We start from the raw sequence: 20,719 nt of genomic DNA on the forward strand, positions 1-20,719 counted from the left end.
GCTGGAGAGATGACTTAGAAATTAAGAATGCTGGCTGCTCTTCTAAAGGGTCCTGAGTTCAATTCTCAGAAACCATATGATGGCTTACAACCATCTATGATGAGATTTGGTGCCTTCTTCTGGCATGCAGGTGTATGTGCAGGCAGAACACTGTATACATAATAAATAAATCTCTTTTTTTTAATTGGGTTCTATTTTTCTTCTGTTTTCTTTAGCTCTTTTTTTTTTGCCTCCAATGCCAACTCTTCTCAGTTCATCAGGACCCATCTGTTTTATAGAGGGATGTTACCTAATTTAAGAATCATAAACTACAGAGTCCACCTTCAGCCACAAGGAATACTATGATCCTCAGTGGGTTCCTGAAACACAGATAGTACTAAAAGTTATATGTGCTGTTCTTTCCCTCTGTACACAAAAACCTGTAGTAAAGTTGAACTTGTAAATTAGGCACAGCAAGAGATTCACAATTCAAAAACTGGAGTTTTTTCCTTTTTCACAGTTTCATGATGTGCTGACTTGTTTCTGTCAACTTGACACAAACCAGAGTCATTTGGAAAGAGGGAACTTCAATTGAGAAAGTGTCCCCACCAGATTGATCTGTGGTGCATTTTCTTGATTGATGAATGTGGTGCACTGGGTGTCACAAGAAGGCAGGCTGAGCAAGCCATGCGGAGCAAGCCAGTAAGCAGCACTCCTCCGTGGCCTCCGTCAGCTCCTGCCTCCAGCTTCCTGCTCTGCCTCCCTTTGGTGATGAGCTGTGATGTGGAGGTGTAAGCTGTTACTCACCTCCCCAAGTTGCATTGGTCATGGTGTTTCTCCACAGCAACAGAAACCCTGAGACACATGGCTGTGTTTGTTCTTACCAAAATCTTAACAACACCACACATTTCCCCCTCTCTCTTAAGGTGAGAACTTGTACCTTTTCACGTAAAGGAAGCACTTCATGGCTTCTTGTTGGTGTGTCCAAATTGCCAGCAACATTTTAAGTGCAGTAAGGGTTACTGAAACACAAGCCCTACAAGGATAGGTCTGAAAATATTTTTAAACTACATTGCACCCTGGGTAATGGAAATCTCAGAAATGTGAAGCCTCAAGTAAATGTTATAAAAAGCCTGTTAGTTTCTTGTTTGGGGTTTGTTGTTGTTGTTGTTTGTTTGTTTGTTTTGTTTGAGACAGTTTCTCTGTGTAGCCTTGGCTGTCCTGGACTCACTTTGTAGACCAGGCTAACCTCGAACTCACAGCGATTCGCCTGCCTCTGCCTCTTGAGTGCTGGGATTAAAGGCGTGCACCACCAGCCTGACAATTTTATAATTGCTAAATGAACAACATGAAAACTATGATACTCACTGTCTGATCCTAGACATGGAGGTGAAGGGTCTAGAAGTGGGTAGTTTCATGTAGTGTTATAACTAATAATATTTAACATTCGCATCATCCAGATGGTGTTGTCAATAGTATAACAACTTTTATTATCTGCTCTGAGTTACTGTATTAACAAAGCAATTATCTTAAAAATGAAAATAATCTTTTTGACAGGTTGGAGTCTTTTCCAGGCAACTCACTTGGTCTGAGTCTCTTCTAGACAGTTTGGCTCATCTGCTCCTTCCAAGGGATTTGTCTTGTCTAACTTTGTCTCTGCCGTTCTCACTAGTAAATAAATTTGGAGAGGATAGGGCCTAGTGAGTCTGGTCAGTTTCAGGGACTTCCTGAAGCCACTAGGTTATTTGCTAAATTTTAATGTGCTTCCCTGCAGGATGAAAATGCTTCACCTCCCTTTAGAACACCCATGTCTTAGAGAGCTTCTTTCAAAGATGGAAGGTTTCATCTGACTGGCAATTGCTACAACCAGTGGCTGTACCTGAGATTTAAGTTTCCATTTGGGGGGATAAGAAGGCAAAGAAGGGCTGGGCAGTGGTGGTTCACGCCTTTAATCCCATCACTTGGGAGGCAGAGGCAGAGCTAGGCCGATCTCTATGAGTTCAAAGCCAGCCTGGTCTACAGAGTGAGTTCCAAGACAGCTAGAGCTGTTACACAGAGAAACCCTGTCTCGAAAAACAAAAAGCAGAAACAAACAAAGAAGGCTTGCTTAGGACTAGTCAAAGGGCCTTCCCATAGTCTGATCAGGCGCCTCAAATTCTGTAATGAGCTGTGTGTGGACTAAGGTAGGGTTTGGCCTTGATCAGTCTTACTTTTTTGATAATTTTAAAAGTTTTATACATTTTATTTTATTTTTTTTAATTTTTATGTGAATGCATGCTATGGTTTGAATGAGAATGGCCCCCATAAACCATAAACTCATACTTTTGCATGCTTAGTCCCCAGTTGGTGAGCTGCTTGGAAGGATTAAGAGGTGTGGCCTTGGCTGGGCGTGGTGGCGCACGCCTTCAATCCCAGCACAGAGGGAGGCAGAGGCAGGCAGATCTCTGTGAGTTCGAGGCCAGCTTGGTCTACAAAGCAAGTCCAGGACAGCCAAGACTACACAGAGAAACCCTGCCTCAAAAAACAAAACAAAAAACAAACAAACAAACCAAAAAAAAAAAAAAAAAAAAGGTGTCCTTGCTGGAGGAGGTTTGGAGGAGATGTGTCACTGGGGTTGGGCTTTGAGGTTTCAAAAGGCCACACCAGCCCCCAACATTCTCTCTCTTCCTTGTGGATGCAGATGCAAAGCTCTCAGCTACTTCTCCAGCATTATGCCTACCTGTGTGCCACTGTGCTTGATGATCGTGGGCTCACCCTCTCAAACTATAAGGAAGTGACAACTAATGCTTTCTTTTTTATAAGAGTTGCCTTGGTCGTGGGTCTTTTCAATAAGTGTGTGTGTGTGTGTGTGTGTGTGTGTGTGTGTGTGTGTGTAGGTCAGATGACTAGTGGCATGATTTTGTTTTTTCCTTCTACCATGTGGGTCCCCAGGATAGAACTCAGGTCATCAGGGTTGCAGCCCACTGATGTAGTTCAGGCTGGATTACAGTCTTCCTAAGGACTAAGATAGTAAGCATCAGCTACCAAGCTCCGCTCATATTTCAAGTGCCTTATAATAACTCATTTTATCTCTTGTTGATCCCACAGGTAGAACTGGGATGTTGGGAGTACTGCATCTTATTACATGTATTTATAGTAACTATTACTTTAAACACCTTCTCCCACCATCTCAGATAACTCCTAAGATTCTAAGTGACTTTTTTCTGCTTCTACTCTGTTCACATTTTCAAAATTTTTACTTTTATAAACAACAACAAATCAGATGAGGAGAAAAGTTCATGAGAAGAGTACTAACACCAAGGGAAGGGCCCTTGATAAAGAGTTTATAGTCTGAACAGTGAGAAAGCAAATGAGACAAATTCTGCTGTGTATTAAAAATAGAACCTGACACAGCTAAAACACTTTGTAAATATTAACTTTATCTGATTCAACAATCCTATGATAGGTACATTAGTGTAGCAAATGGTAAAATAACACAGTTATGTGTCTAAATCCAGAAATAACGCAGAAAATATTTAAAATTCAGAAACAGATGCTCTCCTTTTATGCTCTTCCTTCTTGAGACAGGATCTCACAGCCTAGGCCAGCTTCAAATTCACATTGTAGCCAGCCAAGGCCTCCTGAGTGCTGGGATGATGGGCATGTCCCGTCATACCTGGTCACATCCTCATCTTTTACTCAAGCAGCACAAACATCCTTCAAGTAACACAGTCTGAGTGTGTTAGGGAAAATGCATTATGATAGCTGAAAATGTGGAAACTAAATTAATCAGATAAGTAGATACATTAGAACCAAGAGCTTAAAAGGTGTTTTTTGTTTTTTGCTCAGGATAAGTGTGTGTGTGTGTGTGTGTGTGTGTGTGTGTGTGTGTGTGTGTGTGTGTGTGTGTAATATATATGTGTGTGTGTGTGTGTGTGTGTGTGTGTGTGTGTGTGTGTAAAATGTGTATATTCTACAATGCCAGAATACTCCCACTAAGATCGGAGAAAGCCAGTGTCCTAATGTGGAGAGCTTTGGCTCCCCCTAGTGTTGAACTCTGTAGTTTGGGGCAGTTAGCAAGTTATGCTAAAGGGTCTAGGAGAAGAAAAGCAGTTCAAAACTATGATTTAGTGGATTCTCTTTGTAGCCAAAAAGTACTATGAAGGAGTTAATAGAAGTGCATGCCAAAGACCTCTTTTCCTAGTAGGTGTGGTGCTTCCAGAAGAAACAAACAGATCTCCTTATTGCCTTTTATAAGGACAGAATTACAAAATTAGAAGCAGCTATGAAAGAGGCCCAGCAAATGGCTGCCAGCCAGAACAAGTAAGTGCCAAGTCAAATCTCCAGCTAGCACCTTTTCTTTCTTGTAGTATAGCTGTAGTCCTTTCTAAATGTAAGGACTGATAATTGCCCTCTGTGTGTTCATGTTTGTCTTAAGAAAATCAGCTGCAAAATTTTTGGTTGTTCCCTTGGTCCCTCTTAATTTTTTCTCTCTTCACTCCAAGGACCCTCCTTACTTTTCTCTTTTTTTATATATTTTATTTAATTTTAACTCATGTGCATTGGTGTTAGGGTGTCAGATCTTGGAGTTCCAGACAGTTGTGAGCTGCCTTGTGGTTGCTGGGAATTGAACCCAGGTCCTTTGGAAGAGCAGGCGGTGCACTTAACCACTGAGCCATCTCTCCAGCCCTTACTCTTCTCTTTTACTTCATTATATCAAAAATAATTTCTTCAGGCAAGTCAGATACAGCTGACTCACACTGATAACACTGAGATAGATATAACATTTAAAATGTCTCTGTGGAGGAAGTGTATTTTGGAAATCTTAAGCTAAAAGATAGAATCATTGGAGCTGGAGAGTTGGCTCAGCAGTTAAGAGCGCTGGCTGTTCTTCCAGAGGACCTGGGTTCAATTCCCAGAACCCACATAGCAGCTCATAACTACCTATAACTCCAGTCCCAAGGGATCTGACGCCCTCACACAGATATACATGCAGGCAAAAAACCAAAGCACTTAGAATAAAATCCTAACTTAAAAAAAGACAGAATCCTTGTTGGAAAAGTAAAATGTTTCTTCATTTAAGCATGTGTGCTGTCCTCTGACTTCTATAAGCATGCCAGGTCAGAGGTCAACTTGCAAAGTTGATTTTCTCCTTCCACCATGTGGTTCAGGGGATTGAACTCAGGTCATCCGATTGGGTAGCAAGGCCTTTCCCCACTGAGCCATCTCAGAGGCCCAGTTGTTGGAACCTTTCACACATCAACAGTCCAAGAGGGTGTATGAAGAAGAGGTGGAATTCTATGCAAAACCTCTTGAAGTCATGCCAAGTGACTTCATTTTGTTCATTTATTTCTACTATCAAAACACTGGCATGTTCTTCCTGCATCACCAATTCCCTGATGGAAGTACCTTTATGCTGCAAATACCTCTCAGTAAGCGTTAACTAAGATGTTGATAGTAGTAATAATTTTGTCCTAGTGACCTGGACCTGACTGTTCCCATCTTTTGCCTAGAGAGATGTCAGTCTTGAGAAAGGAGAATGAAGAACTGAAGAAATGTATAGCCGTCCTAAAGGTGAAGGCCGTAGGCTTCATTTTATCTTTTTTCATTGTTTTGGTTTGGTATTTCTAGACATCAAACTGAGGGGCTTGAGAGGTTTACTAGAATGTGCTAGTAAATGTTCTATAACTGAGTTACACCCCCAGGGTTTCAGTGTGTGTTCCAGGCTGGCCTTGAACTTGCCATTGTAGTGCAAACTGGCTTCAGACACAGGATCCTTCTGTCCCGGTCTCCTTTGGTGAGGACTGCCACCTATGCCACTGTGTCCAGCTGAAGACGATTCCCTTTACTATTATTTTATCTCCTACCTTGCCCATCTTTCTAGATGACTACATAGAACAGTGCTGCTCAGCAGACTCATAGCAGTTGTGCAGTAAGCGCACTGTAGTAATGAATAAGGTACCGAAGACCTTGGCCGGTTGAGAGCGTCAATATTTAGCACATTTTTGTGCCACTCTGAATTGTTAGTGAGTCATGCTCTAACTGATGGGAAGCTCTCATGAAAAAGTGCATTTGAACTTAACATTTCTCTTGAAGACTCCAAGATGCCGCAGAACCCTTTCCTTGTTGTTTGTTATTTTAGAGCTTTTGTTTGTTTGTTTTGAGATTGAGTCTGAAATAGGCCCAGCTTTGAACTCTTCTCTTAAGCTTTTGTTATTATTGTTGTTCGTATATCTGTGTGTACATATGTGTAAGGTGTATGGTGTGTATGTGATCTGGGATGGATGTGAGTGTAGCTGTTAGGGGGTAACTTTAGGGAGTCACTTCTCTCTCAGCCATGGGAATGAGGGGTCAAATGCAGGTCAGGGTTAGACAGCAATCATTTTTACCCACTGAGCCATCTTACTGGACCTGACTTTAACTATTTATATATACTCAAGGCTGGCCTTGGACTCCTAAGTCTCTGGCCTCCACCTCCTTAGTGCTGAGATTACAGGTGTGTGCCACATGCCTAGCTCCCCAGTATGCTTTTATTAAAAGAAACCAAATTTTTATTCTCTCAAAGGAAACACATATTTGTCCTTCTGTTGTCAGCCTTCGCTATGGGAATTTATCTAACAAATATGACTGAAGTCCATTAATTAGAACCTTTAACTATAGCTTCCTTGCTTGCATTTTTTCACCTACAGGGATCACCAGGCTGCTACTATGGAAGCAGGTCAGTTTTTACCAATCTAGCCCTCTACCTTGAAATTTTCTGATTTGTTCTTCCAAACATTTTCAGTTGTACAGTTGTGTGTGTGTGACAGTGTGATGCATTTGTACTATGTGTAATGATCAACTCAGGGTGCCTAAAGCATTTCCTCTGTGTCTGTCTCTGCGTCTCTGTCTCCGTCCCTCCCTCTCTCTCCTTCCCTCCTTCTCGCTCTTGGTTTTTTGAAACGGGTTTCTCTGTGTAGCTTTGACTGCCCTGGACTTGATTTGTAGACCAGGCTGGCCTCAAACTCACAGTGATCCACCTGCCTCTGCCGCCCAAGTGCTGGGATCAAAAACATGCGCCACCATGCCCAGCATTTCCCTCTTCTTAATCTTTAACTATTTTCTTATGTTAGGAAGCTTTTGACTAGTTTTTCTTGACTCCTAGTTGTGTGGGCTCCAAGATGGATAAAATTATCTTTTACTTTTCTGATTCTTTGACAGAATGAAATCTTTTTGTTTTGTTTTTGTGGTACTGAGGGCTAGGGTCTTGCAAGTACATTACCAGTGATCTAGAACACTCAAGAGCTCCCTCCTTCCTTTACTCCTTTTTTTTTTTTTTTTTTTTTTTTTTTTTTTTAGGGAGGGGAGAATCTCACTATGCAGTCTTAGCTGGCCTGGAACTCACAGGGATCTGACTGCCTCTGCTTCCTGAGTGTTGGGCTTAAAGATGTGCTACTGTGGCCCCTCATCTGATCCTTCCAGTCCCCTTTTTCCTAATCATTTTGAGATAGTCTCACTAAGTTACCTAGGTTGGTTTTGAACTAAAGATCTTGGGTTAACCTCCTGAGTAGTTAGGATTACATGTGCTGCCATTTTCAGCTTTGAAGTGAAATCTTCATTATAATGTTCACCTTTTGATTACTGTCTAATAAATTCCTATTAATCTTTTAAAAATATGACATGTATCACTTCTTCTGTAATGACTGTATCAAATGGAGTCAGAATTTGTTTATTCAATAACTATTCATTCAGCAAGTACTGTTTATCTACTTAAATAAAGAGTGTACAACACTGTTTTTCTGATTAATGATATCTGTGCCCTACCAGCCACTAAATATTTTTTTAAAGATTTATTTATTTATTATTTATACAGTATTCTGCTCAAATGTGTGTGTGCAGGCCAAAAGAGGATACCAGATCTCATTGTAGATGATTGTGAGACACCCATCATCTGGTTGCTGGGAATTGAACTCAGGACCTTTGGAAGAACAGACAGTGCTCTTAACCTCTAAGCCATCTCTCTAGCCCCACTAAATATTTTTAATGGTGAATTTATTCAAAAGACAGAGCAATTCAGTGATCACAGAAGTTACTATCTAGTCTTCTTTCAAATGTCTTTATTTTTACATATCCATTTTAATGCATAAACATTGTTGTGCTTGGGTTTTGGGTTTGCTTTTTGCTTTTTTTTTTTTTTTCTTTGTAACCCTTGCATGTCACATCTCAGGTCTTGCTAAGCAGCACTCTACCACTGGATTCTGTCCAGGCCTGATTCTTACCTTCTTTCTTAGTAGCCTATGAGTCTCTCACAGCTAATTGTTTTAATCTCAAGGTATAGAACGTAGACACAGTATATAAATGTTTGTTGAATGTATGGCTGGTGGATGGATGGATGAATCAACGAGTAGTTTTAAGGTTGAGAGTAAGATGCTACAGGAAAGAAGAAAGAAAAAACTCCAGAACTCTATTATAAATGAGAGGTGGAGGAAGGTTCTGGGGAACTGGAGAGTGATGGGAGCTCACAAGGAAGCTTCCCTTCTGCATGTTCGTGGCAACGCCTTCACTACGGGGAGAAAGTGCCCTGTGCTGAGAGAAGAAGCCACTCTTGTTCTTCTTCCTATTCACTTTTTCCCTCTTCCCCCTGCCTTTTAAAAAGAAATTTTATAGCGTGGTGGCGCACGCCTTTAATCCCAGCACAGAGGGAGGCAGAGGCAGGTGGATCGCTGGGAGTTTGAGGCCAGCCTGGTTTACAAAGGGAGTCCAGGACAGCCAAGGCTACACAGAGAAACCCTGCCTCGAAAAACCAACCAACCAAACAAACAAGCTAACAAAAGATTTTATTTTTAATTGTGTGTGTGAGTGCCCACGGAGGCCAGGAGAGAGTATCAGATCCACAACACTGGAGTTAATGGCGTTTGGGAGGAGTCAGACAGCAGATGCTCAGAAGTGCACTGAGGGTCTCTGAAAGAGCAGGCCCACTGAGCCTTCTCTCCAGCCTCAGAGCTGCTGTAGTGACTGACTCCCTAATGTGGTCTCTAATTCTGCTCCATGAGATCAAAGCTGCCTTTTCCTTTTGTTTTCTTGTAGGCTAAGCACACCTCGACCAGTGGGCATTACTTCCCCATCACAACCAGGTGAAAAAGTAATTCTTTCAAATACTTGTGTGAGATGAATAAATATCTTTTCCTCTTATGGAAGTTTTTTTTCTTCATGGGACTTATATTATTTTGCTAATCTTACATATAGTATGTAAAACATGATATAGCCAGATAACCACCCAAAGCAAATTAGCCAGAAAAGGCAGAGTGCACCATTGTTGGCAATTATTCCTGCTCTTTATGCTTTTTCAGTTGTTCCACGACCTAGTTCCCAGCATAGCAGCCAAGTGGTCAGGTGAGTAGAAAGCCTATTATTCAGCACTAAGACTGTTGACAAAGTTGGAAGATGAATGAAGTGGCTCAAAGTGGTCCTGAAGAGAATTACTGCCATGTCAAATTTAACACCAGGGTTCTGTGTTTTTCTTTTGTTTGTATTCTTGTTTCGTCTCATTGTATACAGCCGCTCTTCTTCTATGGAGTCCCTCCCTTACACAGTGGCTGGCATTGGCAATGTGGACCAGGTAAGTAATAGTCACATTAGTTTTAGCTATTCCTAATGCTAAAAGAAAGAAAGACTGTAGTTCAAGAACCTTTACCTTTGTGTTGTTTGGCACATTTTTCATGCCATAAGGAGCCTACTATGGGTACTCACTGTTATAACACAGAATCAGCCGGGGCGGCTGTAGTGTGAGTGTCCAGGAACTGAATGCTCAGTGTCTGTCATGTTCATTTTGGAAGTAATAGAGCATAGGTCCTGCTGAAGAGCAGACGCACAACCTGGGAGGATAGCCGTATGTGTGAATGGATCCTTACTGAGAAACAGTGGGGAACTGGGGTGTAGAGAACCAGGCTATGGTAACTAATGGTCACTGTTTTTCTGCCAGGGAAGCAGAGGCCTGCAGGAAAGGAGCACTCCCAGAGACTCTTACACTGGTGAGAGAGGGTAGGGGGAAGGTAATCAGCATATTCTGTGCAGAGACTAGAAATTTCTAGTGTTCTATGCTGTTTTACTCTTTGTCCTGGAAAATAATTCCAGGTACACAAACATGTATTACAATTTTTCAAGTAATGGTATTTGTTTTGAATCAGACAGTGAGAAAATAAAAATTGAGGTATAACCATTGAAAACTGATGAAAGGCTTGGCTTTCTAATTGAGTTCAATTTTCCCAAAAACACAAAAAGATGGAAGGAGAGAACCAACTACAAAGTTGTTTTCTGGTAAAACACGCACGCACGCACGCCGCCGCGCGCGCGCACACGCGCACACACACACACACCCTGATCAGAGTAACTTCAAACTTGCCACAAGATGGCAGTAGAAATTAAGCCTAAGAGGAAAGTTAACAAACTGTCAAATTTGTAATGCTAGCAAGTTATTTCTCCATCCGTGTGTCATGACACACAAGTGGAGGTCAGAGGGGAGATTTGTGAAGTCAGTTCTCTCCGGCCACCTTCTGGGCTCTAGGGAGCAAACTCAGACCATTAGGCTTGAGCAGCAAGTCCTTTACCTGCTCAGCCATCTCTCCAGCGCACAAAATGTGAGTTCAGAACCCGGAAGGTATTTGGTTTTTTACTGTGCATTAAAGGTGAAAGTATGGGCTGTTTCTAGTAACAATTTTTCTTAAAGTCTTGCTTTGTCTGTTACTGGCACAGCCACTCCAGTTTTCTTGTTTGCTTTCTTCGTGGGCCATCTTGTGTGGATATGGTGCTAGAGACTGAGCCTGGGGCCTCAGGCACACTCCCATTGATACACATACACACTCTTTGCCTTCTTTCCTCCTCCCTCCCTCCCTCCCTTCCTCGCTTGCTTCCTTTTTCCCTCCTTTTTAATCAGTGCTGGAGATCAAATACATACTAGGCAAATATTCTACCACTGAGCTCTATCCCCAGTCTGTTTTGATTTTCTGGAAATTTTTCTTTTATCCTTTGTATGTGTAGACAGGTATGCATATCAAAGCATGACATGTGTATGCATGTCAGAAGACAACTTTGTGGAGTTGCTTCTCTTCTTTCATCTTAGTTGGTTTCTGGGGGTTGAGTTCAGGTCACCAGGATTGAGCAGCATTGGTCCTGATTTTCTGCCTTTTAATTGGAAACTTTAATATATTCATATTCACCGTGATTGCAGATAAGAAAGAACTGTCACTTTGCTACTTCCTTTATATATGCCATCCTTTTTGTCACTAACTCCTTACTACGACCTTCCTTTGTGTTAAGTTGTTTTCTGTGTGGCACTATAGCCCTTTTGTTCTTTCACTGTATTCAAAGCTGTTTTGAGATAACAACTAACATAATTTATAAAGACATGGTTTAAATTAATGCCACATTTAATATCAATACTATACTAAAAATTCAAGTTCAGTTAAATTATATACCCAGAAACACAAATTTTAAATTACTGCCTTATACAATTGTCTTTTAAATCTGATGAGGGGAGAGCTACCAAGAAAAAAGATGCACTTAAACTGTCTTTTGTTGTATTTACTTATATAAAAATCTTTTCTGCATTTGAGTTACTAATTAGTGTCCTTTCATTTCAGCCTGAAAGACTCCATTTAGTATTTCTTATAAGGCAAGTTTGAGAGTAATAAGTTCACTGTCTAAATTTTTGTTTATATAGGAATATCTTAATTTCTCCTTCAGTTTTGAACAATACTATTATTAGATATGTTTCTGGTTGCTAATCTTTGGGAACTTTGAGTGTTCTCTCTGGTCCTTGGTATGTCTGATGAGAAAGTCAACTTTAATCTTGCTGAGTATTATTTGTGCTGAGTTTCTTCTCTTTTGCTACTTTTGAGACTCTTTGTGAGGAGAAGGCAGGTGGCTCAGCTGGCAGAGTAGTGCAGAGGACGCATGCAGCGCTGGCTTGACCCTCAGCACGCCACAAACGACATGGCGCCACATCCCTGCAACCACAGCACTGAAGAGACTGAGGCTGGAGGAGCAGGAGCTCAAGGTCATCTTTGGCAACTTGAGCCCCTGTCTCAGAACAGCGAGTTCAATTAACCATTAGCTATTATGACAGGAAGGGAACTCTCAGCTAATACTTTTTTTTTTTTTTTAAGTTAACTGGTATTGTACACCCTGCTAGGTTTGTTTTTGTTTTTGAGACAGGATTTCTTTACAAAGCTCTGGCTGTCCTGGAACATAGATGTAGATCAGGCTGTCCTCAAACTCACCAACATCCACCTGCCCCTGCCTTCCGAGTGTGGGACTGAAGGCGTGTGCTGCTGCTGACTATCAAGGTTTGGTTTCTGAGACAGGGTCTTACTGTTTGGACCAGGCTAGCTTTGTACTCAAAATTCTTCTGTCTCATTCAGAAGGGATTCTGGGCTACTTCTTAAATTTTTTTTCAATACCTTTTAACTTTTTCAGTTATCCTCCATCTTTCAACTTTACTTCACTCCAAACTAAAAAATTCACTGAAAATTTTTCAGTCTTTTCCCACAAGACCTTCAGCCATTTTCCAGTGTTGATCATTTTAATCTTTTTTTGAAATAATTTCTCATTTTTCTTTTCTTCCTTATTCTAAATTCCAAATTTCCTGTTGATGTCCCTGGCTTCTCCTTTATAGTCTCCTTTGCTGGTTCCTTCTCTACCCAAATGTCAGACAACACTTCTCACATGTTTGGCTCTCCATACAAAGGAAGTCCTAGGATAGTATTAAAATAAAGAACATCAAGGTTTTTGTTCTTTATTTAGGCCAGAGCTTGACTTTGGGTGTCTTCCTCAGTCACTGCTCACCTCATTTTAAAACATGATTTACTGGGGCTGGAGAGGTGGCTCAGCAATTGAGAGCACTAGCCACTCCTCTAGAGATCCTGAGTTCAATCCCCAGTACCCACATAGTGTTTTATAAATCCCCATTCTGAAGTACATGAAAACAAAGCACTGATAGACATAAGTTTTTTTAAAAACAATAATTATCTGGGTGTGTCAGCACACACCTTTAATCCCAACATTTGGGAGGCAGAAGCAGACAGATCTCTGTGAGTTTGAGGCCAGCCTGATCTACATAGAGTTCCAGGACAGCCAGAGCTGCACAGAAAGACTGTCTCAACACCTGCCCCAAGAAAACTATTTTAATTGTATTTACTAGTTTATTTAGTGTATGCATATGTATGTGGGTACAAATATGCCACAGTGTTCATGTAGAAGTCGAAGGACAGTTTTTGAGAACGGGTTCTCTCCTCTACCATGTGGGTTCTGGGGTCTAACTCAAATCATTAGGGCTGGCGTCAAGTGCCTTACCCACTAAGCCAGCTCACTAGCCACCCACCTTATCTCCTCTTCCTCTTGGTTTTTTGTTTTTGTTGTTGTTGTTTTTGGTTTTGTTTTGTTTTGTTTTTTGAGACACGGTTTCTTTGTGTATCCTAGAACTGACTCTGTAGACCAGACTAGCCTTAAACTCCGAAGATCCACCTACTCTGCCTCCCTAGCACTGTGATCAGAGTATTCACTACCATGCCCAGATGTTTAAAACTGACTTTTAAATTTTAATGTTATACTCACACACACATTTACGTGTGCTGATCACACCCACCACCAGGCACTCTCTCCTCCCTCTCACTCTCCTGTTCTCTTTATTTTTATAATGCACTAATCCAATTAGTTCTGAACATGGGCAACCTACCAGCCACATCCCCAAAGAAAAATGACACCCCTTACTGTCAGTAACTCATCAGCTGGGTGACGCTCATAGCCCTCCCTGGCCACAGTTTGTGAGTGCAGCAGCCCACAGCATGTGCTTCCCGTCCTCCAGCCCTGCAGCCCCATCTGCCTTGTGGAGGCCATCGTTTTAACTTGTTAGACAAGGTCTTTCACTTGAGCTTGCCATTCCTGCTAGATTGGCTGACTACAGAATCACAGGGATCCCAGCGCAGTGCTGAGGTTACAGGCTCACAATGCCATGCCACGCCCAGGTGTGCTATGGGTGCTGGGATCCCAAATGCAGGTCCTTATGTTTACACAGCAAGCGCTTTACCAGCTGAGCCATCTACCCTCCCCACCCCCAGCCCCTACCGCTTTTTTTTTTTTTTTTTTACAGTCTTCTCTCCAGATTTGATAAACCACCATTCTCATCTTTTCTCATAATATTAGCTTGTTAATATTATTTGGGGGGGGGCAGGTGAGAACTCTAGTTCTAGAACACAGATGTGGCAGCCAGAGGACAGCGTTTAGGAGTCAGTTCTCTCTTCTCATGAAGGTTCTGGGGATCAGACTCAGGCATTCAGGCCCTCACGTATGTGTAGCAAAGCAAATATTCTTAAGGGATGAACCATCTCACCAGCCCACTTTTACTGCTTTAGACATAACTTCCTTTCCTTTTTTAAATGTGTCATAAGAGGGTTACTAGGCCCTTGGAGATTCCGTGCCTGGATGATTTTTCTTTGCACATGCCGTGTCTTTCTTTGTCACATAATTTGCACACTTTTGGCACTCAGTCCTCTAATTGACAGCTGCTTCTTGAGACCTTCCTTTTGTGCACTCTCGGGGTCAGTCCAAGGCAAGTGCATAGTCCTTCAGATGTTTCCTGCACTGTGCACAGCCCTGGCCTAGATCCTAGACGTGTGGCAACATCTCAGAGTCCTCACAGCCATCCCATTTCTCTAGTTTTCCTTTGCCTCTTTCAGTCTGTTTGCCTCAAATGACAGTTGTCATCTCAGGCAGCCAGAGCCAGTGCCTCTAATTGTTTTCCACAAACACTGTGCGTCTCCAACACCCATGTAAGGGCCAGGTACAGTGGCATGTGTCTGGAACCCCAGTACTGGGGAGGTGGAGACAGGAGGGTGTCTTGGAGTGCTGATTGGCTATCCACATGAACAGAACTAACAAGCTCCAGATTCTGTAGAAAAGCCTGTCTTAAAAACAGACAGACAGACAGACAGACAGACAGACAGACAGACAGACAGACTAATAAGGCACTGAGGCTGGAGAGGTAGCTCAGGGTTAAAGACCACAGTGCTCTTGTTCCCAGCACCCACGTCAGCAGCTCACACTCCAGTTCTGTGGGAATCCCATGACTTGCACACATGTACTCACATGCACACATATACATAATTTAAAATAAATGCTTTTATATAATAAGGCACTGGCTAGAAGGTGTAGTGGCGCACACCTTTAATCCCTGCACTCGGCAGGCAGAGTAGGTGGATCCCTGTGGGCCCATATCAGCCAGGGCTACATAGTGAGACCTTGTTTTAAAACGTGTACAGAGCAAGAGAAGACAGCTGACATCAACTTCTGGCCTCCACACACATGTGCATACACATGCACATATGCCCACCTGTGCAACACATCCATAGAGACGGCTGCTTTGAAAAACTGCAACCCTCGTCCCTGTAGTGACCATCAAACTTGTTTTATACCCTGACTATGGCCTTCTGGGTTTCCAAGCTGCCGCAGAGCTGGAGGAGCCATGAGTGCAGCGGAAAGGCCCAGCATGTGCTGCTTCTACTCACACTCACTGTTGTCATTTTTTCTTAATGTACATTCTGCAGATTACCACCAGATCTTTATCATTTCAGGAGTTCTGAAACGGTATTTGGACGCTTTTGCAAGCTTCCTCCTTGCCTTGGATGCTGGGGATCATCTTTGGAGCCCTTGCTCTCTCTTCGCTGGAGTCTCTCTAGACAGTTTCATGACCTCAGCTGTACTTTCAGTACCATCTTAGAGGGGAAGCTCAAGTGCAGACACGTTGAAGCAATCATGGCAGTGCTGGGCCCTGTCCTCCAGACTCAAAAGTGAAAAGAGCGTATTTTTATGACGTGCTGCTGAGTGACTTACACGCCTTTTCATATACCATGAGCCTTAGCCCTGAAATATATATGAAAAGTCTTTGGCCCCGTTTCTTTTAACCTGGACCCTGACTCCCTTGTGAATTATCTCACTGGTTTGTATTTATGTTTTTCAGAAACCCCATCACCAGCTTCAACTCATAGCCTCTCTTACAGGTAAGTACACTGCACTTCCTTTTTGTTGTTGATGTTGTTTTTGAGACAGGGTCTCATGTAGCTCAAGCTGGCCTCAAAGTTACTACGTAGCTGAGGCTACCCTTGAACTCCTGGTTCTCCTGCATCTACCTCTCAAGTTTTGGGGACACAGAACCATGCCTATTTGTCTTGTTTCCTTTTCTAGGGATGTGTTCTCAACGACTCTACTAGAATTCCTAGGGTTTCTTGTAATGGCCTGTACTGTTGGCATTCATAGTCTGCAGTTATAAGATGGAGTAGTTCTGTATCTAATATGCAATCAAGTTATTGTCTTCTTAGTTATAGGCAGGATTTTCTTTCTTCTCTGGCCCAGAGGGCTCACTCTTTACATTCACTTTACTTTTATCTCTCCTTTCCTCTATTGACTTTATTGTTGTTGTTGATTGATTACTTTTTGAGACAATGTCTTGGTCTGTAGTTCTGGCTATCTTGGAACTATGTAGACCAGCCTGGATTTGAACTTGATTCAATCTTTATGTATCTGCAGATTCCCCCACCCCTGGGATTATAGTTGGGATGGTGTGATTCCAGTGTTGCCCATGATTTTATTTCCATTCCTCAGACCCTCCTCTGCCTCCTCTGGACAGGGGGTTTCTTTTGGGCCATTCCTCAGTGGGAACTCAAGCCACACCAGAGTCCTCACTCCCAATAATTCTGGTGAGTTAATGTTCTCAATTTTTCATTACAATGAGGGGAAAGGTCTGAATTTTGCCTGAATAGCACAAACCTGTCAGTGGTTGGATCCTGTTATATACAGGTTGGCCTAGAGGATTAGGCTGGCTCCTCTCTCCCATCCCCCACAAGCTAGATATCAAACCAAGGCCCTATTAAAAGTGTGTGATAGCCAAGTTAACTTTCCTGAGCAGGAGTCTTGTTGTGCAGGTCCAGGAGCCTTCAACCATCTCTGAGGTCCAGGTTTACCTCAACTTGTGATCACCCTGCATCAACCTCCCAAGTGTCTTAACTGCAGGCAGATACCACTGGCTTTTTTTTCTACATCTCATGTTGGGATTTGGTAAGAGGGCTCAGCAGGTAAAGGCTTTCTGCCAGGCCTGATGACATGAGTTTGAGCCCTAGGACCCACAGGTGTGGAAGTTGTATGATGGAAGGAAAGAAAAGCAGCGCCTGAGAGCTGTCCTTGGACATCCCATGTGCGCCATGGCACCATGTGTTGAACTGTGTGGCCAGGTTGATCTCAAACTCATAATTCTGCCTCCACCTTACAGGTGTTGGGACTACAGGCATACTCCACTGTGCCATGGTGCCTGACAGTCTTTCTAAGCAGTGTTGTTTAAGAGCTTAGTAGAGGCTATGGCCCACAAGTCACATGGCTGAGAAACTGTCCGAGTAAGTTATCTTTCACAGTTCTGTCCTATCCTTCAGGTCAGCCCGATAGCAGAACCACACCAGAGTGTCTTCCTGGTTTCCAGCTTCCAGTCCTACAGGTAAGGGCTGGCTAGTCTAATTGTCAGTGTATAGAATTTTGAAGTTAGGTCTTCATGCTAAAGGCACTTTTTTGTCTTGGCTTTTGGGTCTTTGTTTCTTTGTTTTTCAAGGCAGGGTTTCTCTGTGTAGCCTTGGCTGTCCTGGACTCACTCTATAGACCAGGCTGGCTGCCAACTCAGAGATCCACCTGCCTCTGCCTCCCAGAGTGCTGGATTAAAGGCGTGCGCCACCACGTCTGGCCTTTTGGGGTTTTTTACGGTTATTTTCACTAAAGTTTCTCATGAACAAACAAACAGCCCCTGGATAGTAAGACTGGGATATGCTATTTCCATAATTCAAGGTGCCCTTCATCAGCAATAAATCAAACTTAAGTAGGGCCTGCTGGCAAAAAGTGTGTGATCCTAGCTACTCAGAGACTGAGGCAAGAAGGATCACAAGTTCAAAACTGGCCTGGGCTACAGTGTGAGTCTCAGGTCTTATTAAAACCCTGTCTGAAAATGAAAATTAACCAGGTAAGGTGGCAAGTACCTATAATTCCAGGATTTGAGAAGATGAAATAGGAAGATCACAAGTTTGAGGCCATCTTGAGTTACATGGGAAGTTCCAGGCCAGACTGGCTGGAGACCTTGTCTCAGGTGAAATAATAGATAAAACCAGGTCTACACAGGGGTACAGGTCAGTGGTAATATGCTCGCCTGGCATTTACAAGGCCTTAGGTGATATCAATCTCTAAAACGGGAAAACAAAAAGAAATTAAGGTCTAGTAACGAGACCAATTTCTTTATATGTAAACTTTTTTAAAAATTAAGTTAAAAAAAGAAAAGGGTCCTGGGATGTAGCTGAGTTCCAGCATGCACTAAATCCTGAGTGCAGTTCAATTCCTTGCACTTCATGAAACCACGTCCACGTACTCAGGAGGTGGACAAGAAGTTGCAAGGCGTCCTTGTCCATATCAAGGTCAAGGCTCGTTTCTCAATGGAGGCAAGAGGGCGGGGAAGAGAGGATTTTTTGTTGCTGTTTTTGTTTTGTTTTAAGATATCAGGATCCCAGCCTAGTGTCACACATGTGTGGTCTCAGCATTTGGGAGGTAAAAGAGTAGAAGATTAGGAGGTCAAGGCTAGAGTAAGGTGCCTGAGACAGTCTCAGGACAGACGAAAAGGCGAGGCACTCTGAAGAAGCAGCATCCTCTCAAAGAACTCACAAACAGAAATAAACTTAGAAGGACACGCAAGAGAACTACAAGTGTGTGGCTCCAAGCTGAGTCCCTAAACACATTGTAACTGGGTGTAGTGGTTCACACCTGTCATCCCAGTCCTTGAGAGGTCAGGGCAGGAAGATTATCCTAGCCTACACAGCAAATTTTGAGGCTAGCCTGAACTATTATGAAACCTCTCAAAGACAAAACAAAAACCCTGCTCCTAGGAGACAGTTCAGCAATCTTAGTCTGTTGGGCACTATTAAAAAGCTAATTTTTAAAGCTGGGCATGGAGGTGCACACCTTTAATCCCAGCACTCGGGAGGCAGAGACAGAGGCAGGCAGATTGCTCTGAGTTTGAGGCCAGCCTGGTCCACAAAGTGAGTCCAGGACGGCTAAGATAACATTGAGGCACCCTGTTTTGGAAAAAAAAAAAAAAAAAGAATTTTTTTCTCGGGACAGGCTCTCACTTGTAGCCCTGGCTGGTCTAGAACTCACTCTGTAGACTAGGCTGGCCTAATACTCAGAGATCTGCGTGCCTCTGCTTCCTGAGTGCTGGGATTAAAGGCGTGCAACACTATGTGCTGAAATATGCCTCATATTTTAAACACTGAGGAATATTTTAGGTCTGATGACTATTTTTACACACACACACACACACACACACACACACACACACACACACACACACGTAAATACTTACATATATGTAAATATAAAAACTTTATGGAAAGGAAATTAAATGGTATCTAGATTTTGCTTTAGTATAATTTAGTAGAAAAAACAATAAACTATATAAATAAAGGATTGGCTATGAACCCTCTTGATGTTGCATGAGAGGTTCATTATTCTAGCCTATCCTTTAACACAGTGGTTCTCAACCTAACGCTGTGACCCTTTAACACAGTTCCTCATGACGTGGTGACCCTCAACCATCAAATTACTGTTGTTGCTACTTCATAACTGGACTCTTGCTACTTTTATGAATCGTACTGTTTATTTGGTATGCAGGATACCTGATGTGTGACCCCTGTGAAAGGGTCATTTGACCCAAAAGGGGTTGAGACCAACAGATTAACAACCTCTGCTTTAAAGCAAAGGCTGCTGGGACTGGAGAGATGATTCAGCAGTTAAGAGTCATTAATTGCTTGCTATTCCAGGGCACCCTAGAGTTAGATTCCAGCACTCACGTGATGGATCACCACTCTCTGTAACTCCAGTTCCAGGGGATCTCCAATGTTCTCTTCTGAGCACAGACATATGCATCAAGACACCCATAAACATAAAAAATTAAAAACATTAAGAAAGTAAAAGTTGGGGCCTGGAGAGATAGCTCAGCAGTTGAGAGCACTGGCTACTCTTCGAAAGGTCCTGAGGTGAAATCCCAGAACCACATGGTGGCTCACAGCCATCTATAGTGTGATCTTATGCCCTCTTCTGGCCTGCGGGGGTATAAGCAGAGCTCTGTATACATAATAAATTATAAAAATCTAAAAAAAGAAATTAAAAGTTATTGAAAAGTGTCACATCCCTAGAGATGTAAGATCTCTGCCTCCCTGATAATGCCTTTTGCTAGGATAGTCAAATGCTCCAGTCTTCCAGACGTTTCTCAAATAAGACATTATCATCAAAAAGCACTCAAATATTCTAGAGTTTCTTCAGTAACATCAAGCCCCCATCACACACAGTTGTGTCCAATCTTAGTCTGGGCTGGTAGTGGTAGCGCACACCTTTAGTCCCTGCACTTGGGAAACAGAAGCAGGCAGATCTGTGAACTCAAGGCCAACCTAGACTACACACAAACATGTGTAGTGAGACTCTATCTCAGAAACAAAATTTCTTTTAGTTTGGAAGTTAGTCATCACACACATCGTACGTCATAGAAACCATGGATAATAGCAGTTGATTTTGTTCATCAACTTTAGTGGTTGGAAACATCCTTACTAGTCTAGTCTGTCCTAACATGCACATCTGTTCTCTGCTGCAGACCTTCTGTCAACAGAGGCAGGTGGGATTAGCCAGGAGAGACGGATGGAACGTTTCCAGATAG

The 20,719-nt window shown here is 42.5% G+C and overlaps 1 protein-coding gene across 1 annotated transcript in view; it reads left to right on the top strand.

Moving 5' to 3' along the window:
• Rnf212b (ring finger protein 212B) overlaps positions 1–20,719 on the top strand; it is a 40,490-nt gene extending 19,771 nt beyond the window's left edge. The window contains exons 4-14 of the mRNA XM_051143412.1: positions 4,166–4,281; positions 5,472–5,532; positions 6,648–6,676; positions 9,025–9,071; positions 9,288–9,330; positions 9,496–9,556; positions 9,920–9,968; positions 15,950–15,989; positions 16,591–16,685; positions 17,412–17,473; positions 20,657–20,719. Coding sequence (XP_050999369.1) covers positions 4,166–4,281; positions 5,472–5,532; positions 6,648–6,676; positions 9,025–9,071; positions 9,288–9,330; positions 9,496–9,556; positions 9,920–9,968; positions 15,950–15,989; positions 16,591–16,685; positions 17,412–17,473; positions 20,657–20,719 — 666 coding nt within the window. The remainder of the gene's footprint in view (positions 1–4,165; positions 4,282–5,471; positions 5,533–6,647; positions 6,677–9,024; positions 9,072–9,287; positions 9,331–9,495; positions 9,557–9,919; positions 9,969–15,949; positions 15,990–16,590; positions 16,686–17,411; positions 17,474–20,656) is intronic.

Source organism: Acomys russatus, chromosome 3 (assembly GCF_903995435.1).
Source record: "Acomys russatus chromosome 3, mAcoRus1.1, whole genome shotgun sequence".
Classification (NCBI taxonomy): domain Eukaryota; kingdom Metazoa; phylum Chordata; class Mammalia; order Rodentia; family Muridae; genus Acomys; species Acomys russatus.